Here is a 26,360-nt window from a genome sequence, read left to right as displayed (position 1 = left end):
GAAGTAAGAACAAAACACTCAACAACAGACAGAAAGCTGGAAGCCTTTATGAATTGCATTTTATTTATTATCATTTATTTTGCCTTGACTAACCATACCTCACCTGTATCTTTTAATACAAACTTTAATATCCTGTTTAAAGTGAATATAATATTAAAAGAGAAACAAGCATTTCCTGTTCATTTTGCAATCTGTTGTTGCAGGAACTTAGTGAAAACAAAACAAAACAGAGAATAACAGTAGGCCTGTCGCCATAACACATTCAGCTGGATGATAAATTGTCTCAGAAGGTATTGTAATAAATTATAATATTGTTGTTTTGAGACCATTTTTAATCAATATGAATGCAATAACACATTCTCAAAGATTAATAAACTTTAAATTCTAGTGAATATTTAACACTAGACCTGGAAGACATTTTAAATATCCAAAATAAATAAACAAAACAACAAATAAAATGAATCATGAAGTCTCTATGAATGAAATTGTCCTTCAAAATAAAGGTCTATTTGAGACCAAAGTAGTAGACTGAAGACTTTTGTCAACCAGTTTTTGGTAGAAAGAGGAAAATGATGAATCAGAGAAATTGTTTTATTATTTTATTACTTATTCTGACAGGACTTCATAGCAGAGCCATAATGGATTTAAAACTGAAGGGGTTTTTCCTAATTTTACACGATCCAACCTTTTTAATTAAGAGAGCAGCAGCTTTATCCGGTGAGAAAGCAACAACCTCCAGACCTGAATCTGTTTTTCAGTGTTGTGCGAATATTTTGTTGTGAAGTGATTAAAATGTGGCTGATTTTTCTCTTTTGGGATTGCTGTGGATTTTTACAAACTCCCTGATCCTTTCCACTGATTCTGAGCCCTTTTGGCGTTGAAAAGCAACATGTTTGGAGCAGCTTCAAATTGCTCTGGCTGAGCCGGCCAGACTGCCGAACCGAGCGGACTCCAACTCCAACAGAAGCCGAGGATTTGGTTTTATTTGCTTTTTATCACCGTTTCTCACAAGAGAGTTGTTTGAACTCATTTAGCTGCATCTCAGACATCTGCATTTAAAAAGACTCCAGTGATAACAATGATAGCACAAAATGGGAGTGATTACTTCTCTGTGCCCAGGGACGTCGTGTTATGAGAGAGTTTTGTCCTTTTTTTAATATGGAGATTAAATCTTCTCTTCACAAACAGTGTACCGGCTGACTGAACACCAACATGCCTCATTAGAGTCTCATTGTTGATGTTGTTTTTCTGCTGTGGGTGGCAACAAGGATTGTAATGAGCTGTCTGCATCTCCCAGTCAGCAGCCACTGAGGGCCACCTGTGTGTAGGAGTGTGCTTCACAAAAAGTACAATATCCCTCTGATTTAAATGATTGCATGCCATTACATCATGGTAATATTACGTTCTAACAATTAAAAAGACAGTGATGCGGGAAATGAACACATCCAAGAAATGTTTTATACACACTGCGTCCTTTTGGAAACGTTACTACTTAACTTTAGCGAAAATAAATCTACAGCAAATCTAGTAACTTGAACTTTTAAACTTGTTTTTGACTCAAAATATCTTCCATACATCCATCCCTCTATTTTCATCCATCCATCTCTGCAGAGTCAGAGAGAATCTCCATTGGTCGTTGGGTGAGAACAAGGCGACTTAAGCATCAATAAACTATACGACGATGTGTGCTGGAACAGAAGGAAATAAAAAATAAAAACTCGGGTATTAAATCAAATCTTTGCTTATTTCCATCCAAATTCAGGGACCTTTAAAGCCTGCTTTAGAAAGTTGATTAAGTTGCAACGATGTCTAAATTTAAAAGCTTTTCCATACGTGGTCCACAAATACATCCATCCTCTTTTTTACTCAGTTTGAAGAATTGGTCTGTCTTATCCTTCACAGCACAGCAAATACCAAGATTCATTGCAGGCTGAACTTAAAATGTAAGTGTGTTAAAATTTGGTGGTACAACAGGAGAAGCTGAGATCTATTATTCAAAATTCAGGGTTTTTTTTGCATGTTTTTGTGCTTTCATTTGGGTTTCTTCAGCTTCTAGAAACAGTCCAAGTGCTGAGAACAACCCACCCAGCTGTTTTCTGACAATACGTTAATGTTTTTTGGTTAATGAGTCGTGTCAAAAGCCTCTCCGATAATCAAGTCAAAATCGGCAGGCATTCCCCGTTACCTAGCAACCCCCAGCCAGGGCCCTAGCCCCGTTACCTAGCAACCCAAGCAGAACTCCCCCAGACTAAATCAGCTGTACGTTCAAACAGATGTGTAATAGCACATCTGTTTGCTGCCATTTTCACAGACAAGTCAAAGTTCAATTGGGGGCGTGGCCAGCAGCAGCTCATTTGAATTTAAAGTGACAAGACGCCCTAAAACATCTCATTCTGAAAGGAGCTCAACACAATGAGAATAAAATCTCATTAGCTAAGAAAGATTGTGTTTTGTATAACCCAAACACCTAGCCTAACTTATTCAAGGACGCATAATAGGTCACCCTTAAAGTGGTTATTTTGTTTGGCTCTTATTGTTCATGTATTTTGAGTGACACTATTAAAATATATTTATTTAATTAAGTGATTAATTTAATTAATTAGAAAGTTTTGAATAAGTAAAAAAGAAAAACGTTTGGGCAGCATTTTTGCCAGTTTTAGTCTGGGCTGGGCTATTAAGACAAAGGTGGAAATAAATCTGAAGGTTCTAGACCACAAGTGTCAAACTCGAGGCCTGTGGGCCAAATCTGGCCCGCCATAGCTTTTTATGTGGCCCTCTAGATGCCAAATTACTCCAGTTTTTCACAAATCTCTGAAATTCAAGCAAAATCAGCAGATCCCCACATTTCCTTTCTGATTTTTACTGCACATTTTTCTCAAAATTGACCAAAAACATTGGGTTTAAGTGACTGCTGCCTCAGCCTTACTTGATGTCAAGTATGGCGATTAAGAAAAAAGTCACATTTAACATCAGACATTAGCACAAATATTTCTAAATTAACACCACAAAATCACTGATTTTAATGGCAAAAATCCACAAAAACAATCACAAAATCCTGGATGGACTGATCAGTGTGAAAAGATATTTAAGATTATTTCCTTTTAAGAGACACTTATTGAATGCAGAAACAAACAGACGTTTATTGATATTTTAACAGTTTAATGGGTTTTATCAATAGATTCTGGCACAACTTTAAGAACATTCAGATTTCTAATAAGGACCAAAATGAAAATGAGTTTATTAAAGTAATGCTCATTTATTTACCTTAATAAATAATGTGTCTCTGACCTCACTGAAAACAACACCACAGACTAAACAACTCAGTAGGTCTCTTCAGTATGAAGATAAAAAAATATCAATGTTGTTGGGAAAAGTGGTAATAATCCAGGATGTCTGAGAAAATGGATTAAAAGTCTTCAAAAACAAACAAAACGAGGTGTGGCAACTCATTGTGTAATTTTATTCACACTTCCTGTTATTTAAATAAAAAAATCACAATGTTGAACTTCTACTGACCAAACCCAATCAAAATTGTCTGAACGTTTGCGTGAACCGGAGCAGTAATGTTCAGGGAACCGAGGCGAACAGTGATATTTACACTGTCGCCTGGTCTGGTTTGTTCCAGCACGATTATTAAATGTGAAAGTGTTGGAAACGTACAGCTGACCTGGAGTCGAGCTTTGATCAGAGAGGAATCTGCACAAGGTTGAGGCAAAGCTTTATTGCAAATGCAAGTGTGGTTCTGAAATTTTCTTTCAGGACTTTTTCTTTGTGGTCAGATTTTGCTCGGTGTGTTGACATGGGCCTATTTGTGGTCGTCATGCCAAAGTTTTGATCATAAAAAGCCACCTGTCTGTTTGTGGAAGAACGCTTTCAAGATTGGAAATTGAAATGGGAGGCAGTGCCTGCTTCCTCGCTCTGACAACATGTCATTTTCAGCAGCAGCATGCCATTACCTGGAGTGTTTGGCCATCTTCTGGCTGCAGAGGGCCACCTTGTAAATGTTGAATGTGAAATAGGCATCCAGTCATCAGCTGCTGTCGTAAACAGTTTACCCCCATGTCTTCACACCCCCTTCCTGATCCTCGCCGCCATCCTCTGATTGGATCTGCAGGATGATGCTCTATCTGCTCGCTGCCTGTAAACACGGCTCCCTTTGCTGAGCTTCTGCAGGTTAAGAAAAGCCTGGAAGGTGCGGCCAAAAATCTTTGATCAATTCTGTGGGAAAATAAATAAATAAATCCCGACCTTGACTGTCACTGGTGACTCACGTATTGCCTCAGTCACTCTGTCACTCCTGCCCAAATTCTCCTCTCAGCCTGAACAGAGCTGAGAAAAAACAAAGTAATGCCCTCAAAAAATAATGCATGAATTATATACTGCATATAATTATGTACAACATATGAAGAGCACATGTTTTGCATCAGGGAAATGTGGGATTCTGAGCATTTTGATGGTATAATGAACACATGAATTAGAGGTGCACCGATTTATCGCCGTCGATTTCCTCAATTCTTTCATACATAAATTATGATCCTTTATGTCAGGATTTTTTGTTTTTGATTTAGATTTTCTTAAGGCATTAAAAAAAGGTAGGGGAAAAAATTGCTAAAAAAAATATGTTTTTTCTAGGTGATGAGTTGTAATTTTCTCCAAATACAAAGTTGTTATTTGGAAAATGCATCAGTAGTATTGTTCTTTACTTGATGTCACAATATTTTGTCTTTAACGGTAGAAGGAGGGACTAGATGTTCCTGAGGTGTTTTTTTTTATCTGTCTGCCATCTTGGATTTAATAAATATTTTCTTGCACTTGCAGTGGATGGCCAGTAGTTGGCAGTGTATGATATGTTACACTGGTGTCCACTGGTTTCAGTGCATTTATAACATAAAAATCCACAAGAAACACAAGAAAATGACTTTTAGATGGCTGTCCACTGCAGTGAATGCTATGATTGTAAGAGTTAATTTTGGAAGACTGGAGATCGACCGATATTTGTACGTGAACCCGATCTTATCCACCGATATTTACCTTAGAAATCAGCCACAGCCTCATCTGCTCTCTCTTGTGACAGACGGCCCACCAGGTCATTTCTGCATGTTCTCAGTAATAATATTCAACCCACTGCTGCCAACTCAGTGACTTTCTAACATTTCTGACAAAAATAAAATTTGCATCGGCCAAAATCAGAATTGGCAGTTCAGGTTTTTTTAAAAAGATCGTTAATCGGAAAATGCAATCGGTGCACCCCTTCATGGAATTACATGAAATCTTAAATGGACCAACTAATAAAATGCTTTTTCGTCACATGACAGATCGAAATACTTTAACACACGAATCAATTCAATAGTACCACTCTCATTCACCTAATTTATTTATTTAATTCAAACAGGTTTTTTTTTAAACCTGTTTTTCTTGTTTGTTTGTTTGTTTGTTTGTTTTTTTTAAAAAGCAAAAAACAAGAGAACAAACAGTAGATTAGAGAAAAACATACATGACCAAGAACAAAATAATTTGTTTCCTACGACTTTTCTGTTTGAAAAGGAGCAGGAAGAAGTGAACACTGATTTAATCCTGCCCCTTTTCTCAGTTTAATGAAATATATCACCTGTTTAATTGCAGAGCAGTGGGCAGCTTGGGGTCAGTGCTTTGCTCAAGGACACTGAGGAAAAACTCTACTGTGTAAATTAAACAATTCATTGTTTGACAACTTCTGTTGTAAATAATATGTTTCTTTAATTTCTAAACTCCCAAACTGCCCTGCTGTTGTAGATTGCATTATTAAAAGCGTTCTTTGTCAGGTTCTGTGTTGATTATTTGATTCTGGGTTTGATTACGGTTCTTTGTTTGCCGTATTCTCCTTCTTTGATTTGATCAGCCTCGTTTCTGTTTCACTTCATTTCAGTCCTTCGTAGTGGGTGGGGCTAAAATCGCTCAAATCAAACTGATTGGTCTGAACTGAATTTAAACAGTCAGCTTAGCCAATCAAATACCAGCAACGTTTTTTAGGTATCAGATTAAAAATAATAATTAATGGTGCGCCACAGCACGAAAATTATGATATAATTAAATAAAAGCTGAATTAATAAATACAGTTTAAACAGATTACTGAAACTAAATTTAAAGTTTAGAATCAATTTTTGATAAAATAATTGCTTTATGTCCAGTTTTTCCTATTCAATTGATTTATTACATTTTTGGCTTCTTGGGGGGTAAATATATCTTCCCAGCTCTGAGGGCTGCATTGTGTGAAGTCTGAACGAAAAAAAACCCAGTAGACATTATTACAGCCGCTCTAATCGTTACACAGCGGATTATATATTGGACTGAAAGTGAATTTCTAAGTCTCTGTAATTGATTTAGCCTAATAATGCTCGTCTTGTCCAAACGAGGGATTATTCTGAGGAGAGCAGTTGTCACGGATGGAGGAAACGTCTCAGATCACTAAAGTCTGATCCAGAAAAGGGCAAAAGCTTGACAAGAGACGCAAAGAGAGACGCTTTTTAATGTGTTTTCTGTTTTTTTGCAGCTGTCCAGTCTCTGAACAACCTGAACGACCAGATCGCTCAGTTCATGGTGACCAGACCCTGCAGTCTGGCTGATGAGGAGGAGGCCTTCATCCCCGGAGAGAGGGACACCCTCAGGAAGTCCATGACCCTGATGAGACACCTGCTAATGGACGCTCAGGTAACAACACCTTCTCTCAGTGAGATGCAGGATAATTCAGCCAACGCTGTCAAATAAACCAGTCAGTCCTGGTTTTTCAATCATGCTTTTCGTTTTGGGTAGTTGGCAGTTTAGTGGAACTTCAACAAAGATGCTGTGGTTTAGTTTTGACTTAATGTTGGTCTCTAAGTTTAAAAACCCAAACAAATACTGCATTTATAGCGGCTAATCTGGATCAACAGAAGGATACAAAAACTATTGCTTTTTGTTTTCTGTCCAGTACAACCGTGTACGTTTGTTATTTAAAATCAGTGTAAGTTTTAATTATTGTACTTGTCTCTCCAGAATAATTCAGATTTTTGAGTTCTCTGTAAGATCTGTTCAAATAAATCAAAATACTCACTTCAAACCTATAACAATACAAGATTAGTTGCTCTCCAAAATTGTATTATTGTTTGAGTTAAATTCACAAAGCCTTTCGTAAAATTTATTGTCGTTTGAGCAAAAATGTGGATAAACCTCATGTTTGGCTATTCATCTAATTCTAAAAGTGGATTCTCCTAAAACTACTTTACAGAGCAATAAAATGTTTCTGTACTGAGGCATTTTACCCACATTTAAGTGTATTAAGCATTAATTTAAGTGAAAATGCACCAATGTGTACAAATATATTCACTTACTTCTCAACCTGAAGGAATATTTTTCATCTTAAACACTAGAGCTGTTTGTGTCACAAAAAATAACTTCCACTGGTGGTAATTTTAACAAAAGAGAAGAGAAAATGAATAAAATAAAATAAGAGTCCCATTATTAGAAAGTAAAGACTCTTTTTCTCTGTTATTTACATTACAAAAGAAGCACCAACGTTTCTTCTTAATTTCAGCTTACATTTACATCACTGACATGTTAACCAAAACTTTGCATCTCTTAATAAATTAAGAAAATTGATTAATTGTCTCAAAGGGTTTTATAACCTGCAGGAGTGCGACATAAATCTAAATCTCCACTTGCTGATTTAGAAACACTTTTCTTAATATAAACTCTTAATGATTCAGTCCTCAAAGTTTTGAAGAGATCCGGATCTTACTCAAAGATTTCTGTCAGAAAATATCTTTGACTTTCTTATTTTTTTTCTGCAGCTGCTGTGTTTGTGTCTAAAGGAAGAAAAGTTGTGACAAAAATAATCAAATGGTTTTGTCTGCTGGACTTGATTCATCTTTTACATCTACATACATTTAGAGTGAAAAAGAAGCAAAGAAAACTAAAATAATTTGAGTAGTTTGTGGGGGGTTTTTCATTTTCCTTACAAAAAAACCCTAAAAATTATTCAGAAATAGGTGGAATTGACAACAAAGAAAGCTTTGAGTTTTGTTTATAACTTTATGTCACACTTTGTATTTTAGAAGTTACTTTTATTAATTTATAGGAAAGTTTCCAACGAGCTGAATAAAACATTAACAGAACAAGCTTTTCCATATATGTTTATACTTTTTCTAAAAGTTTTATTAGCATCATCTTCTTTAGATTGAACTGAGAGTCACTTCTCGCAGTAAAGTCGGCCCAGCTCTGTGAGAACCGAGGGAAGCGATAAACAATTTGCTGCTGAACTTTGTAAAGTTAGTTTTTAATTCTCTTCTTGACTGCCTGCTGTCCGTTCACAGCTACTTTTAATAGTCTTACAGATTGAACAGAATTATCTTTTGAGCTTAAAGAAAGAATCCTTTCAAAAGTAATAACTTTTTCTCTCTGTTACCGCCTGCTGCAGAATGCTGCTTTTATGGATAATAAAAAAATCAACTTTCTCTGTTAGCATCTTTAAAATACATGTGCAACTCGAATTGTTCTGCAGAGCAAAGGCAAGACGCATAAATAAAAGGATAAGAGAGGACAAAACATAAATGCAGAAGCAGTTTTCAAAAAGCAGTGGGTACCCAGTTGGTGCATTACAAAGTGTACCAGAAGCAATAAAAGTAAAAATGATATAATATAAAAGTAAATCAAAGACGGAACATAAAATGTAAAGCAAAAAACTTAGAAAAGTTGGTAAGTTTTTTTTTGCTTGAATGCAGAGGGAATGGAGAAAGCAAGGACAATGAAAAATGGTTAAATGAATAAATAAATGTATAAATAAATAAATAGAAATGAGAATAAAAATGCCAATTACTAATTTATTTATTTATTTACTTACTTATTTATTTTTCCCATTTACTTATTTAATTTTGGCTGAAATGGCTCTCCATAAATGTATACCTATAAAGAGTAAAATCAGAGAAACTGATCATTCTAAATGATCTCTTAATTTTTTCCAGAGCTGTATATTTATAAAATAAATAAAATAAAATAAATCAAGTAAAAGAAGAACGCAGCTAGCAGTTGTCAGAACTCTTATCATTGAGTTGTTTGATAAATCCAAGCGGTACATAAATTCAGACATGAAATTCCTCAGCAAAGCATGAAAAGTTGGACAAACATTTGACTTGCAGATGTCCAACGAGGAAATCTGAGGAGGATATTTTATTTCCTTTTAGTAAAGGATATTTTATTTCCTTTTATTTCCTTTTAGATATTAACAACAAACGATGTTGTTAATATCGTTTTCTGAATCTGATTTCTTTTCTTTCACCCAATCAATTGTTGATTCCACAGACAACAAACCAGGAAGATAAAATTCCCTCTTCTCCTCTTCTTGATGTGAAAATGATGGAAAAACACAAATCTGGTCAAATCTATAATCTAGTTTTTCTGTCTCAGAGCAGAAAATGCGTTGATGTTAAAATGACCCGCCGCTTCACTTTCTCAGCCAAAAAAAAAAGTCACACTTCAACAATTGACCCGCTTGCTCACCTGCTTTTTTAAAACCTGCCACCGTGGTGAACATTGGCTAATTGCAATAAATGTGAACCTAGTTATTCACATAGGGCAGCGTTAGGGGAGAAAAACACTCTCTCAGATATTTATATGTAATTGCAGATCTTGGTGAACAGAAGGTGTGCAGCTTTTCACATTAATTTACAATCATGTCAAAGTAGAAATTAACCAGCCGAGTGGAAACGTATAATTACAACCACTACAATTTAAAATGTGAACAAAATGTTTGTCGGAGCTTTTTGTGCTCTCTTTTGTTTAGTCTTGACACCAGTCACATGTAAACTGCAGGGTTTGAATGAAAAGACACATTTTGTTGGACATTTCAGCCTCAGTTTTCAGCTGCTACTTTAATACATTGGAAACATTTCAATCTTCTGCACAAAAGCAGACATCGTCATGCTCCGCAGTCTTATTTCAGCGTATAAAAGGCCATTAAAACAAGCCGTTCTGAATATCTGCAGCTCATTTATGCAGTGAAAAATATATAATATATGAGACCCGCATAAAAATAAAACTGAAAAACGGACTTTATGATCCAAACTTAACATGCAACTCAAGTTTCAGTCTCTCTAAAAATAAGATTAATTGGTTTTCTGAATCAATATAAAACCCAAAAGAGACTGGAGCTACCTGGCAGTCATTAATCTGAAATACAGAACATTTTAGAGGTATCCACAAAAATAAACCTGCTTTTTATGGTTAAAACCAATTATTTTGTTTCAAACCATTTCATTGCTGCTAATGAGTGAAATGTATGTCGTCTTTTTATTGTCATGGTGTTTAGAGATTGGTGTGTAGCATCAAAGTGAATATGCTACACTAGAAAAAAGAGAATGGAGCTCCAAGTTAAAACACCTGAGTTAATTTCTTACATGTGAACAAATTAAGTTACTTAATTGAAGTTTGCTTATATGACAATTTAATAAACTGAATTTGATTTGAGTATTTGAAACAAATAAAGTAATTTTGATCACCCGTCAATTTTTTTTTATTGTTGGTGAACACTGGATTGGCCTAATCAAAGTCCAAAAGACTGTGGAAAGACTTGCGAATTGAAGCTTTCTGTTCAATCTGAATGATGTTTTGTAAAGAGGAATGGGCAAAAATGTGAATGTTTGCAAAGTGAAAAATGTGTAAACCTGGTTTAGATTTGCTGCAAAAGTTGTCTCAATGTCTTGACTGAGTTGGACTAAATACACATTTTACATTTCTGTTTGTAATAAAAACCATGAATCAGTTTACTTTTACTTCACTGATGTGAATTCATCCCTGCACATTAAAGTTTGTTGTTATGAGGTGACAGAATTTGACAAAAAGGTCAAGAGGTATGAAAGCTTTTGTTAGAAACTGCAGCATTTTTCATTTGGTTTATTATTGATTGCAAGAGAAAATCCACGCAGAATGAGGAACATTTATGAATTACTGAATGTTTCTGAAGCGTAGAGAAGAATATGTGACTCTGTGAACTCAGCTACCGGCATCATGACCTTCTCACACTGACTGAGTAGTTTTAAATTTTCAATTTTTAGTTGTTTTTTTTCTCCACAGAAGAGTCTGAATTGCTCCTAGGTGTGAGTTTGAACTGTAATGGATTGGTGACCTGCTTGCTTTCCGCCTGGAGATAGGTCAGCTTAGCAGACTAAAAACATCTGTGTGCAGCGCCACAAGGAATGATTTCTCCTTTTACACCTTTCTATTTCACTTATAAAGTTATTTATTTGTGCATTAAGGCATATAAACCCCTTCATTCGTTCATTCAGTTGAAATATTGATTGAAGTGTCCCTCCATTCTCCCCGCCACAAATGAGATTGTAATCGATCAGTGAGGAGTGACTCTCATTTGTCACTTTATTTTAACTTCCTTCTTCTTTTTGATGAATGCTAAATAAATCCCGACACACTGATTCAATTGTACCAGCACTGTCGGCATGGTGGATGATGGATGCCCAGCTCTGCCCTCGTCCTCCTGGAGATATTTTCTCAGACGCAGTGTCATTGATTAAGAGGAAGGAAATTCAGCAAAAGGCCATTGCTTTCACCTCCGCTCAGAGGTGAAAGATTATTAGCCTGCAGTCTGTTCCTCCTGTTAGCATTGGGAGAAGCGCGGATTATCTTACCAAAAAGTTGTACTTGTTGGGAAAAATAAAGCACACTCCTCAGATTGACAGATTTCTCTGGCTGTTGGGTTTGTTTATGTCGGGTTGTAAACCTTCAGCTTCAGCTTGTTTCCTGTTTTTCACTTCGATGGGGCGACAAACGGCCGGCTCTGTCAGCTGGAGGCTTATCACTCTGAACTGACAGGAGAAAAAATGTCATAATGAGATTCTGACATTTATCTGCTGTAAGCCTAGTGACATCTACTAATGACAGAACTAGTACAATTTCCCAAAATACACATTATGTAATAAATATGCTGTTTTTTTTATTATTTTTTTAAATCTACTCCTCTCCATATGGACATAACCACCCAATGAATCAATGAGTGATAAAGAATAATTTCTGTTTTCCAAAGTCGTAGTTTGTTGTGGATTTATTCTGAAGCATCTGTTTTTTATTTTAATAATAACTAGACAGAAGTCATAATTGGTTTTAATTTTAAAAGATACTCTGTTAAGTTATTCAACTAACTTATTTAATTTGTCAAATTTTCATCACTTTAGAGCACTCCCTGCATGAGTAACCCTTCTATGTTCAACTTATGTTGACTTCAGGTTCACTGTATCTATTCCAACAAAAGAGGAAATAAAGTTTGTGATTAACATCAGTCCAGCAGCTTCTGCTCCTATACATTAAATAAAATACAATACATAACCAAAAACAAAGTACAAAGCAATGGCTCCCAATGAGCAGCTAGCAACAGTTAGCAGCAGTTAACATTGGTAAAATTAAACACAGCTAAAATGAGGAACATTAAAGAAACATATACAAAGCATACAAAATTACTCATGAAACACTCTATATGATTAAATTTGTCTAAACTACATGTTAAAAGATAATATTTGTAAGGAAAACACAGCTGATCCTAATAAATACCACAGTTGCTGAAGGCAACAGAAAAGAGGGGGAGGAGCTGGCAGTTACTGGTTGCTACGGTAACCACCAACTGCCACATAGCAGAACTTGAAACACCAACAACTGTCTGAACAACAGATTTTTCACAAACTTCACATTTATGATATTGTTAAAATAAAACCCTGTTACGTATATTTGTGATGGGAAACCCCAAAACATTTATCCACTTTATATTTATGGCTTTATGCTGTTGGATACGCTGGTTGATGTCTTTATTGTTGCTCCAGTATTTCTTCACAAAGTGTTTTCAAGTCAAGTCAAGGTTTATTTATTTAGCACATTTTCAACAACCTCAGCTGACAAAATCACTTCACAATAATTACATCATAGACCTTACCAATGGACCTTACCAAGCGCCGCCCACAACCGACCCACATGACCGCAAGTCTCACAGCAAAGCCTCGCGGCGCGTTGTTTCTATGTAAACATGACTCCATTAGTGCATCATTTCTACCGGATTTTGACAATATATCAGCTTCTACAATGAACAGAGGAAATAACAAGTTCGTGTCATCAACTGGGAGGAGGTTACTGGTTTCTCGGTCACAAGCTGGTTGCAAACCTGAGGCCAGCAGGTGTCAGTCAGTTACGGTAGATCTGAAATTTGGTTTGATGACCTCAATATGAGAAGCTACAGACTGATAGGAGGAACCAATGAGCTCTGTAAAGGTAAAGGCAAATCTTCTGAAGTTGGGATATAATTAATTTGATTTCACATAATTATCTACGTGACCAGCCACGTGACCACGCAGAATGGGCATCAGCCAATGAAAAGCGGCCCCTGTGGTCCATTGAACCCGGAAATTTTAAGAATGCAAGACGACTAATCACTGTGTCTCAGTGTGCATCAGTATAACTTGGATGCTTTTCAATTTTGTGTCCTCAAGGTGTTTTTATGCTAAAAGAGAATATTTTTTTAAATTACATTTTATTTGAGACTATAAAGTTACTTTCTCATATACACAAATTAAAGCTGTTTGTGCCAGCGTTGGTTTGTTTTCAGAATTATGGTATAATGTTGTTGTAGCAACTGTCAGCATTTAGATTATTTTAAAGGTTTTTGTTGCCTTTAATTTTGCTTGTCAGGTGGACAAGGGGGAAGACGCACAGAAAGGTTCAAAGGTCAGGAATCAAACCCTCACAGCTCTGCTGTGGTCTAATAACCTGATAATCTCTTTTCACATTGGTCTTACTTATCAAACTTTTTGGGTAAACAACTGAAAAAGGTTCACCAGATGACCCTAATTGTCCAGTTGTAATCTCCAGATGTAATCATTTACAGATTCTTTTTTTAAGCGATCTGCAGCAGCCTGCCAGCCATCAACGAATATAATGCGGCCAAATTATGAATCAGATTTCTTTGTTCTCCACATCTGAAGGGGTCAAAGTCAAGTGCAGCGTTGTCCCATGTAGAGGAGCGGCTCTCGTCACGTAGAGGGGGTTGCATCCATGAAGAGTCATGTTTCTGCTGTCAGATGGAATATGAAATTAAATCCTCTACTCTTTTCACATCTGCGCTCTCAGCTGAAGTGCCAGCAGTCCAGTTCGCAGCATCCAGTGTTTTGTGGTGCAAATTGCTTATGGATGTAGATAATCTGTCAGATTTCCTGATACTGTAGCTAAAGAAAACATCAGATTACCACTGATATGTCCACTGCAAATTTAATTGTAAATGCTCTCTTTCTGAATGCTGTCCTCGAATTGATTGCCTCATTCGTCATGTTCACAGATGAATTATGCATGTGCTCATTGCTATGCTCGGGTGAATAATCAAATGGTTTTCTGTGGGTGTGGAAGCTGTGAAACGGCGGACACTGGACCTCATTTGGTGCCTTTGTGAAGTCAGAAAAGCTCAGACAGTGACAGTGGGCTGACAGCAGAGACTCTGCCCAGGTGATGATTTGGAGTCGTCTTTGCAGTGTGCGCAGCCGACCAGCTCCGACAGAAGAGCCAGTTATAAGGGTCAGCAACCACATTTACGAAACTCGCTCCGTGTGCCGCTCTGCAAAAACCTTCGCTGCTCGTTTTAGCAGAAAGGATCTAGAAAGGATCATGCTGAAGAATTTCTTGTGCTTTGCTGTTTTTGCTTTATCGCCTCCAACAGCTTCCGTCGATGTGAATGAAAAGGTACCAAAAAGAGCGTGGAGGAAACTCTTCCCACATTGAATTAATTAGCAGTTACTCATTTCAAAAGGGCATACTGTGAGCTGGAGCTCTCTGCAGGCTGGGCAGCTCAAGCAACAACATCTATATACTGCAAACATTCAATGACTGGCCTCTCTTGTTCATTAACTAATTATATTCAGATGAATCACGGGCATAAATTCATCAGGCAACATGTGACCTGCAGCCACTTTACACTTTACAAAACCTCAATTTAGTCTAGTTTATAGTAAAAGTATTTTTCTACACTTGAAATGAGACAAAACTTACTTTACAGCAAGATTTACAGCAAGACAAACTGTAAATCATTTAATCTGCACTTAGTCTCTGCTATTTTCTACTCTTTAAGTAAATTTAGCCAGTTTTAGATTTTGAACCTACATGTGAGTTTGTGAAAGATGCATTAACTTCTTATTAATGCTGTCGAACCTCCAAGAGTTGAATAAACTAGAGTTCCTGTGTTACTAAGGAAAATGTTTAGTTTAAGTTTGCAAAGCTTGAGGATAATGTTCTGTTCACACTAAATCTTTTTAGCAGAATTTATTGTGACCTTTAATCAAATTCATGATCATATCAGAAATTTTCTTCATGCAATTAGAAACAAGAATTTAAATTATTCTAGTCTCAAGTAAGAAAGAAAGTTTTTGACAGTTTTGAGAAACATCTGAAATAAAATCCCAATTATTTATTAGCGCAAAAAAAAATTATTTGTTGATTTAACATGAATTCTCAAGAAACTGGAGGAACTAATTGATATAATTTGTGAGTAAACAGATAAAAACTGCATTGATTTGATTGATAACATAATTTTTAACACACCATGTTTAATTATTAGTCCAGAACCTCGAGGGCCACATAAAAAGCTGCGGCGCGCCGCAATGGGCCCGCGGGCCTCGAGTTTGACTCAGTTAATGACAGCTGCAGAAATAAAATAAGTAAAAGTTGAATTAGGGTTTATTGTGTGCAGCTTTTCAAGAGGCTCAAATCAAATATACTACTACTTTTGATTTACATTCCTATATTTAGCTTGCGGCTAAGCAGAACCATCTGGAGAAACGGGCCAAATTGTATTAGTTTAATGACTCTTCTTTTAATCATATTTTAGAGGAAACATCACAGAATTCAAGTCAAGTGTAAAATGTTGTGCTAATTACATTATATATGACTGTTAAATATTCTTTACTGAGTTTTAAATGAGCTGTGATAAGACACGGGATTAGACAGATGAGATATGAAGCTGAAACCTCAGCAGCGAGATTCCAGCTGCAGGATGGGCACGTCTTCATCTTTTCTTAAAGTTTTTATTGACTTGCCAAATATCTCTAGAGCTAAATGAGCTCAGAGACAGAAAGGTGGAATTAATGAGCCAAAAAGTGAAAATTTGGGTTCTGCAGCACTTGAGAGAATGCATCTTTTCAGATCTCATACCTAATGATCTGATAAGCTATTGACACACCAGCAGAGAGACACAGGAAGATAAACGAGCAGATAAAATACAAAAAAAAGAAGAGATTGCTGAGGAACTGTAGCCTCTTCTTGAAATCAATCTAATTCCTGTTTTTTTTTTTTTTTTTAAGTGTGACTGCCTGCAGGAAAAGCATCTTATCACTTACAGGATCCCCTTCGTCTTTGTTCTGAAATCTTTCTGTCTCGGAGAATAACGAAACCGTTATTAAAGAAACATGTTAGAGGAAAACCACTGCTTTCATCTCGTTCCTCGTTCACAGCCTTTAGGTACCTGCCTATATGAAAATCACTCCACCTCTAATCCTTTACATCTTCTCTCCACTGTTACATCCATTATGCTGTCGGAGCGGGCGGGACTTCAAAGAGACAGAGTTTCTCCTTTTTACTAACAAGTCTGTCAAAAACCTCCGTGTTGCTTTGCACCCAGAAACACCAGAGAAACAGTGAAAGATTCACATGCAATGTGCACAATAGGTGGTAGCCATGAAGACAGTGGAGATTTTAATCTATGGAAAAATCCTTCTAAAGTAAAACACCTTATTTATTTTATTCACAGAGTTATTAATGGATTCATAGACGCATCATTTCTCATAAAGCGAGAAATGAGGCTGACATGATTTACTTCTGATGCAGCAAAAATCATATAGGAACAATCCTTGTCATTGAGGAAAGCCATCAACTGTAATATGTGCAAAAATGAAAAAGCTTTATTCTGACTTTTTACATTAAAGTCAGCAAACACAGCCAGAGGTTGATTAATGTAAATGTTATCAGAGCTATCAATCTCCTCTGGATTTTTCATCAAAAGCTGCAGTCGTATTGTTTCTTATTTTGCTGTCTGTTTTTTTATATATATAATATTGTTTATGCAGGTTTAAAAGTGAGAATTAATGTTTGTGATGCATTAAGCTCTCTCGTGTGTTTAAATAACTTTTTATGTGCTACTTTAGTGAAAAGTTTATTTGTGCTGAAATCAGTGGCGTTCACACTGTTCTGCTGCATCATTACGTTACTTTTCTGTGACCTCATTAGCTGTTTCCATTACAAAGGAGCATAAAACCCTTTTGATAGTCTGCTAATGTTGAACAAACATAATTTTTTATTAAAATCACACATGTACAGGTCTGTCCAGGCTTAAGACATTAGAAACTACGTCGGCAACAGATGTAAATACAAAATACAGCTCTGGTAAAAACTAAGAGTCCACTGCACTGAACTCTATTAAAAACCATCTGGTTTTTCCACCAAATATTGAATTCTGAACTCTTCCTGAGTTAAAACATTAGTCTATTGTTTCTAAATGAATATAAACTCATTTTCTTTGCGTTATTTGAGATCTGAAAGCTCTGCATCGTTTTGGTTATTTTGACCATTTCTCATTTTCTGCAAATAAAAACTAAATGTTTGCTTGCAGTTTCAGAAACATGTTGTCAGTAGTTCATAGAATAAAAGAACAAAGTTAATTTTAATCAAACATGAACCTATAAAAAGTTAAATCAGAGAAACTGATCATTTTAAAGTGGTCTCTTAATTTTTTTGAGAGCTGTATTTTTCAGCCATGACGGCTCATCATCTGCTGTCAGAGGACATAAAAACTCAAGTTTTATCAATAAACAGGAGTTTTGTGTTTCCATTAAGTGAATTAAATTTTTTAAATCCAACTTGCTCTATTTTATGGTCAAAGGTACTTTCTGGTTTGTTTCTTTCTTCATATTAAGGGCTGAAGTGACCACATGAAAATAATTTGAGTATTATTATCCAAATTAATCAGAGTGAAAAATGCTGCATAACTCTCTTAAGTTTCTGTTTCAGTTTAATCGTTTCCAGGCCTCCGTAGCTGAGTGAAGCATCTGCTTATAAAAACATTATTATTGGATCAATGCTGAAATATTTGAGTCACAGATGTGTTATTTCTGCAGCATGTTTTTTGTGTTGCAGTGTTAAACTCAAGGGAAGCTGCTGAAGTGTGAGCTTCCTGTTGACAGGGAATATGATCAATTAAGTTTTTATCTATCAAGTTAATTTCAGCAGCAAGGCAGTTCAAAATGGTTTACATCACAAACACATCAGACAGTCAACCAATAACATTTTGTCAAGTGGCTTCGTTAAAATCATTAATATTAAATTCAGCTCTAAATAGATGGGATTATAATCTTGCTTTAAAGGAACTCAGTGTTTCAGCTTTTTGCAGTTTTCTAGAAGTTTGTTCCAGATTTGTGGTGCATAGAAGCTGGCTGAGGTGTAAGGTTTGTTTTCTGTACTTAAAAACTCTTCTGTTCAGATCCTTTCAGCTAGAAAACTCCTTCATTACATTATCTCCAGCTGTTATAATGTTGGTTTTCATCTGGATGCTTTTCTTATAATTGCTGTCTGAAGTGTTATTGTTATTAATCTGTGAAGGGTGCTTTAAAAATAGACCACTTACTTAATCTGGTTGTTTGCTCAGTAGTTCAAGTATTGCTTGACTCTTTACCTTTGCACACAATGATCCCTCATTATGTGAATCAGATGCTCTCTCAGTGCGGATTTAGAGAATAACAGCTTTTCTGTGGAGGGTGAATTCATAATCTATCATCCGTTTCTGCAGCTTGTTTGGGGTTCACACATTTCTAAGGGACCTCTGAGCTGATCCAGATCACTACACACATCTTTCTGCGGATCAAAGGTGTTCACCTCAATTTCAGACGGTGATCGGGCAAAATGAAAGAGCCCACGTCTCTGTCAATCTCCTGTTGAGTGACAGACGGTGTCTCTGTGCTTTTTGCTGCCTTGTCTTCCTGAGTTGTTTGTGTCTGGCGCATTCGGGCAAACGTCCAGGATTGACGTGTTCATGCAGGAGATTGACAGACCGTGAAGGGAGGGATTCTTATCATCCGTGTGTTTCTCTGCCAACAGGAATTGTAAAGTTCCCGGAGAGTTTTTTCTGTCTTTGAGTTCATTCTGTTTGGACTCATTAGGTTACCAGTTGATATATTGACCCTTTGCAGCTACGTCGCTAAATCATTAGAGCCACGATGATGGACGTTGGGATGGGAGTGTTGAACAGAGCGACTGAAATTGTTTTCCAAAGTTGTTTTTCCCAGTTTATTCATGGTTTCTACTTGTTCGAGTCGAGATAATTAGTCTGTGAACGCAACACAGCTGGTTGTGTCTCACAGACGGAGGTATTTATAAAAGTTTGAAACAGCTAGCTTACAAACGGAGCTGAACCTCCTCCCTCCTGAGGTGTTGATCAAATTACCGACTTGGAATGAATTCACACCACATGATTTATATCTCCAACAGAGTTTCTCCTTACATCGGAGCAGACTTTAAAACGTACATGTAGTTCATGTTATGGACTTATTTACATTAATCTCACTTGATTCGTTTGGTTTTAGTGTTGAATTAACTTAAAAGTTACAAATTAGCTGAGAGGAACTTTTTACTTTAAGTTCAATTCCATGTTCGTATCATAAGTTTGATGTCAAGCTTCATCAGTGACAGATCCTGTATCAACCAGCGTTCTGTGATGCTGTAAACAGAAGGAGACCACAGTCCTCAACACGGCCGTCACAGGTTCGATTCCAGCCTGATGACCATGTCTTCCCTCTCTGTCATTACTCACTTTCCTGTCTAACGACTCAAATAAAGGCCCTAAAAAAGTAAAAAAAATATTATTATTAGTAAACTAAATGATTTGAGTAAGACTGACTTAAACTTGTCAAGCTTAGCTTAATATCTTATGTTGGTTAAACTTAATTGAATTAAACTGAAGCAATTCAATCCAGTTGGTTCAACTTTCTTTTTTCATATGCTAGGCTACATGACGGTGCGGCACCGTCTCCATGGTTACTAACGGTTGTACCGTCTCCATAACGCCATATTTGAAATCTTTCTAATTATATGTACGTATAAAGTAAATAAACGTTGATCTTCTTACTTTGTAAAAAGTTTGGTTAAAATCTGCGGTTTCACCAACAGTCATTATGATCAATGGTTGTATCCGTAGCTGCCGCATCTTTTCTCATTAAAGGTTATTATAAAATGACAAGTTTGGTTTCTATCCTTGTCTGTTTGTGCAGTTGATTGAGCAGCACTCTGTGGCCATTTTTAATGTGAAATCAATTCAGTAAAAGCGATGTTAGGTTACAGATGTCTGTTTTAAGCCCAACTTTAAAGAAGCGCATTGGTTGTTTTGACGTCATGGCGGAGTGGGCGGAGTTCTGGTCGTCACGAACAAATGGTCAACCAATTGTTAAGAACTCAGTCGCCTTCACATGTGCAGAACACGAGTGGAGACATTTCTGTCAAATGCAGCAACATTTACATCCCTTCTTAACTCCGTCGTAACCTTTTCTTCTTCTGAACACATGTTCTGAGCTCATCCATCTTATCTTGTTTGCTTTAATCTTCCGTCAAAGCCGGAGCGTCTGTGGCGTTCACAAGAGCGTGGAATTAAAGATGATACCTGTTATCAAAGCCACTGAATTCCCTGTTGACCTTAAACGAGATTTAAATGCTCCGTGCTCTCACATCGTCTGGTCTGCTGCAAGAAATAAAAACTCTCTTTCTGAACCAGTAGCACTGTCTCTGAAGGCTCAACTAAAACACGTCCCTGTCGGTTTTATGAGGTGCTGCTGCACCTTCGGTTGGTCAGTGATGATCTAAAATTTGTTCTGTTGTTATTTGTAATCACGAGGGAAGCTTTAAAAACATGAGCGTCTTGATGTTTGCATGTTTTTATGGCGTATTTTTATGTTTTGTGTTTCAAGACTCATCTTGAAGAGAAAATAAATAAATAAACATGAGAATCAGGAACATGCTACAATATTTTTTCCCCCTTGGAAAGCCTCTATTTTTTTCAACAAGAACAGAAAAAATAAATATCATAAATACCTATTTCAAGTAATCGTATAATTTGTATGCGGAGGCTGCTTGTTCTGCTGGATGAAGTTCATGCACACCGTGTTTGATTAAGGATTTACATCTTATCAATCTAATTTGGTCGTAATCTGCTGTAACACAAAAGAACAAAGAAGCTGATTGGTTTTAATCCCACCATTAAAATCCTGCTGCGGAGGTTTAGACTCGTTCAGAGTTAAAGGTGGAAAACTTATGCCTGTTTACGTTTGTCCTCTTGAATGTCGCCTCATGGCAAATCGAGTCACAGATCCTGTCAGAGGGGGGCGCTGTCCGCCGCTTCGCCCAGACAGGAAGCTGTTTTGCAAACCTATTCACTTCTTAATTAATTTTATTACAAACGCCTTACAAAAAGTTTACAAACCCTGCTGTAGACATGTTGGTGTATTTTTGTCAAGGTGACAAGAGAACTATTTTTTTAGTTTTTTAGTTTGGCCTTCCTGGGATAACAGAAATCTTATTTCTGTTATCCCAGAACAACTGTTTGTTTCCTGAGGTAATGAGATATTTGGCTAGACAGAAATGTTTTCTTTTTTAAATGCATGATACAAAATAATTAGATTTTAGCAATTCCCTCTTACTTTCAGTCTTCCATGTAGTTTCATTCCATTGGTGGAACTAATGATGCGTTCGCACTAAACGCGTTTTGAGCGTCAGGAGTGTCTGATTTACATTCAGAGTCTATGTGGAGGTGCGTCGAGGGCGCTGCGTGTTTTGCGCGTCAAGTGCTGTGAGATTTTAAGCTTCTCGTGAGTTTAACGCGCATCAAACATGTCCGACGCTGGAGTTGTAAAATCTGAACTTTCGCCGCTCGACGCAGAGCATCAACCAATCAGAGAGACTCTGATATGTGACGTAGTGAGGCATTTCCTGACACGATCTCAGAAAAGAAAAACCTATGGAGGATAAACTAATTGTCGCTGTTTGCCCAATTAAACAACCAATCAAGTCTTGACTACAGAGACCAGGAAGTTGGAATGTCGAGTTGGTTTTAACTTTTACTGTTTGAAAATATTTCCCTGCATTTGAGCGATCCAGCAAAAACATTGAGTCACATTAAATAAACATTAATAAACATTTATTTAGGAGTTTATTTAGGGACTTCACTTCCATCAGACTGACAACATAGTTATGTTTATATTCTCTGACACAAGCAAAACCTACTGGCCTCCTGCAATGGGGAGGACAGTTATGTGATGGGTCTTAAAATGAGCCATCTGCTTTAGTTATTTTATATTTAGACCAAATATGCAGGAGACGGTGGACGTGTGTGAGGGACACGTTTCCTCTCATCGTCCCCCTAGAGCCATTTTGATGCATCTAGAGCAAAATGTCGAACTTCAAACTTGAAGCTTCAAATGAGTTTTGATGCACAAAACGTGTTTGGTGTGAACGCATCATAACATTACCAAAACCACACTCTGTCCTCTGTTTGGCCTTCCTGTTATTGTTTAATGTACATGTAAGTACGGCTTTCTTTGAATTACCTTTTTATCTGTCTCTTTCTCTAGGTTTATTATCTACTGAGTATTTACATAGCAACAAATCCCAAATGTCAAAATGTTGTCAGTGGAACTAGAAGTCACTTGTATGTTGTTCTTGACTGAACAGAGAACTATACATATGATTTTTTTTTTTTTGACTAATCAGTAGCATTGGGTTGACTTTGGACTAAAGACAACATCTCTACCTCTGTTAAAAATATATATTTTAAGTAGATTGCAAAGTCTTCTAGCAGCTGTATTTGCACAAACGTCAAATACCGCTATACAAAACCAAAACCCAGCAAAATGCAATCACTGAAAATAAACAGAAAATAAAGTTAAAAAACAGCCAAACCCACCAGCAGGTACCTTTAAACTGTGTAATTATGATTTTGAGAGATGAATGCCCCTTCCTGTTTGGTTTCTTCCTGTTTAGAGGTTTCATATTCTCATTAGCTAACACTTTCTTTTAATGTGTTTTAAAAGCAAGCTTTCATCTGGGATGTGGAGCAGCATAAAGGTTTCTCCACTGCAGAAACAATCAAACTTTTTCACCTTTAAGAAATGTTACAGCACATTTTTGTTAGAAATCAACAGAGAAGTTAGTGGAAAGTTATTCTTATTACTTACTGTAATATAAAGCGACTAAAGTCAGAACTAAACGTCTGCTGTAAATCAGAGTAAACATTAGCATCAACTCGTGAACAGAGAATTCAAACGGTTCTGTATTACTTCCTTAATGTAACAACTGGTTGTGTGACGCAAATCCAGACTGAGATTCTCTTCATAAAATGTTCATTTAAATCAGTTTATTTTTGGTATGAAAGCATAAAAAAAGCATGCTTGACTTAGCCCTAATCCACATAATTCTCACTCTGTTTACCATATTAACGCCTCACTGCTGCACATCATCAATTTCTGGGAGGAGGAGGAGGAGGAGGACGTGTTAGATTTAAAAACAGCCATTTTAATGGAAAGATTAACTAAGGAAGGCACGGTGACATACAAATGCAGAAAATGGGATGAGAAATGTCACACAAGAAATTAAAACTCAATTTTATGTATTTTTTTTCTGCCTATTAGAGAATTGAAAACGGTTGGTTTGATTGTGCTGTTTGCATCCTGAATCTTGTTCCAGTTTGCCCTTCCTGACTCTCATTAGTATTCATAAATCTGACTGCCGCTGCTCAGTTTGACTCTCAATCCTCTTACATTCGCTGCATTTTCACATGTATAAATTTACTAGCTGATAGTTGGTTGCTGTGCTTTTTCCTGCCTGGATGCTCCATTTACTGAAGTCTGGCTGCTCAAGTGGGTCTCTCAGCAGAAAGCTTTTCGGCATACAAAATTATACATCGTCAGATACCGCTGCTGCCAGATTACTAAATCTTTCAGTGAATTTTTATTAGCCTTTTTTCTAATCTTTTCCTTGGAGAACCGTTCTGTTCTATCCTGAACCTTTGTGCTGCTTCGGTAAGCAGATGGCGCTTTAATGAACTCCGCAAAATATATTTTATACCAAACTACTTGTCCACTTGAAACTCTGAGGTAAACTGGTGTGCAGATGTTCTCAGAGTCAAATTAAATTAAATTAAAAAGTGCTTTAATAACCCAAACAGGGAATCAAATGTTCTTGTAAAACTTATTATCCAAGTTTTTTGAAGGAGTTGGAAGGACAGCAGATGAGAATTAGCTTGTTGCTATAATCTGATGTGCTCACTGCACCGGACCCCATCGAAAACCTCCTGGTTAATCCACCAAATATTATAATATCTGAAATATTATAAATATTTCTGGACTCTTTCTGGGTTAAAACATTAGTATTGTTGTTCCTAAATGAATATGATTGTTTTCTTTGCATCATTTGAGGTCTGAAAGCTCTGCATCGTTTCCTTCTTTAGACCATTTCTTATTTTCTGCAAAAAAAAAATTTGGATTGTAATGTCAGAGACATGTTGTCAATAGTTCATAGAATAAAAGAACAATGTTCATTTTACGCAAACATAAACCTATAAAGAGTAAAAGCAGAGAAACGGATCATTTAAAGTGGTATATAAATTTGTTTCCAGAGCTGTATGTTTGAGGAATCCATTATTATTATTATTATTATTATTAGAAAAGGATTTTCTGTAGCAGTCAGAATTACTGAGAAACTGTGATACCTCTGACTGAAGCCTCACAAAGAGGCTGCTTTGTGTTTTCCATAATTTTCTTAATTTTCCATAATTTCAAGAAGAATCGTTCTTTCATCTCCAGTAGGTCCCAGAACAGAACCAGGATGTTGATCCTCTTTACGTCCCTGACTCTGAAGCTGCTGCTTCATGACGGAAGAGATTTTACTCTCCTCCACAGAATTATACATCATGTCTTCCATTTATGCTCTGTAAATCTGAATGCTGCTTCTCCATGTTTAGATTTGATTCTGGAGATGCAGAGCAGACTAGAACCAAAAGACCGGAACAGTTTGGAAAGTTGATACAGAGACAAATCTTTTCTCCTTAAAAGTATTTTAAAGGTGAACATATTATATTTCCTTGAGCAGGTTAGGCCAGCTCTATAGATTATAAAACATGTTCATTATTTGTTTTTGGACAAAATCATTCTTAGATGATGATATTTGAGTCTGTTCAGTTCTGTCTTCTGAACAGACATTTGACTGTTAAAATGGCTGCAAATAAATGCACAATTACACAAATGCACATCTTTGAAAAGCAGAAGTGGAGCCTCCTTCACAACCAACAAGAATGCAGAAGGTTGTTTCTGGATCTTAGGTCAACAACGAACACTTGTCTTTTCTAGTAGCCATTGTACAGCACATGCAGCAGTAACACCTGCTGACTAAACAGGCTGGAGTTCCACTTGAGTTGCTAGGTAACCCAAGTGGGTTACCTAGCAACCTGTCAAATATGACTTAATCTAGAGGTTTTTGAAACAACTCATTTTCCAGACACCAAAAATATTAACTTATTGTTGCTTTAAGCGCTTCAGCTGTTTTTAGAAGCAGTAGAGACCCAAGAGGAAGCACAAAAGATTTCAAAATGTGAATTTTGCTTAGTAAGTCCCCTTTAAAATCTATTCTGTGAGCTACAGGAAACCAGTTTACTTCACAGCTGGGATGATGTGCTCTATTTTCTCCTCTAAGTGAGCTTAGAAAGAGCTTAAAAGGATTTTCAGGCACCAGAACCAGGTGAATCGTGGACAGAGGTTTGTTTATAAACGTATTTATGCGCCTGTAAACTACGTGTAGGTCTCAGTCTTTACCTCATCTGTGGTTTATGTCTAACCAGCGATTTGCTTTTTCTGGGTCGTATAATTAAGCTGACGAGGATTTGTGTTACGAAGAGTGGTTCTTAAAGCTTGCAGATATCAGTTCAGCGTGATTGTAATCCTCTGTAAACAAGCAGCCTTTGATTGTATCTTTCAAGAAAAGGTGATAAACAGTGTTTATCCTCTTTTTGTCCCACAGTTTCTTACCAATTGGTCTGGCTTGCTTTTATTTTCTTCCCTTAAGAAGCAGGAGTGCACATTAGGTGCCCAAACATATTGGAGCCATAAACACTCGAGGCAACAAGGATAGTCAACAAAACAAGGGTCTGTCTACAAGGAAACCTCCCAGGGGACATCGCCTGCGGCTCCTTCATTCATTTAGCTTGTGAAATCATATTATGCTAATTGGTTTGTTTTACATTCTAGGGGCAGCAGAGAACATTACATTGTTTCTCTCTTCCATTGATCTTA

At 36.6% G+C, this 26,360-nt stretch overlaps 1 protein-coding gene and 1 long non-coding RNA gene across 2 annotated transcripts in view; one reads left to right on the top strand and one right to left on the bottom strand.

Annotated features, from left to right (window-relative positions):
- LOC122834039 (kazrin-like) overlaps window positions 1–26,360 on the top strand; it is a 156,815-nt gene that overhangs the window by 28,843 nt on the left and 101,612 nt on the right. The window contains exon 4 of the mRNA XM_044122126.1: window positions 6,530–6,687. Coding sequence (XP_043978061.1) covers window positions 6,530–6,687 — 158 coding nt within the window. The remainder of the gene's footprint in view (window positions 1–6,529; window positions 6,688–26,360) is intronic.
- LOC122834042 lies at window positions 11,283–12,632 on the bottom strand. The gene is made up of 3 exons (XR_006371120.1): window positions 12,568–12,632; window positions 11,744–11,828; window positions 11,283–11,617 (listed from the first exon to the last, which is right to left on the bottom strand). It is a non-coding gene; the product is annotated as an uncharacterized LOC122834042 (long non-coding RNA).

Source organism: Gambusia affinis, linkage group LG07, assembly GCF_019740435.1.
Source record: "Gambusia affinis linkage group LG07, SWU_Gaff_1.0, whole genome shotgun sequence".
Lineage (NCBI taxonomy): Eukaryota > Metazoa > Chordata > Actinopteri > Cyprinodontiformes > Poeciliidae > Gambusia > Gambusia affinis.
The sequence above is the reverse complement of the archived record's forward strand: the minus strand, read 5'-3'. Positions and strand labels throughout refer to the sequence as shown.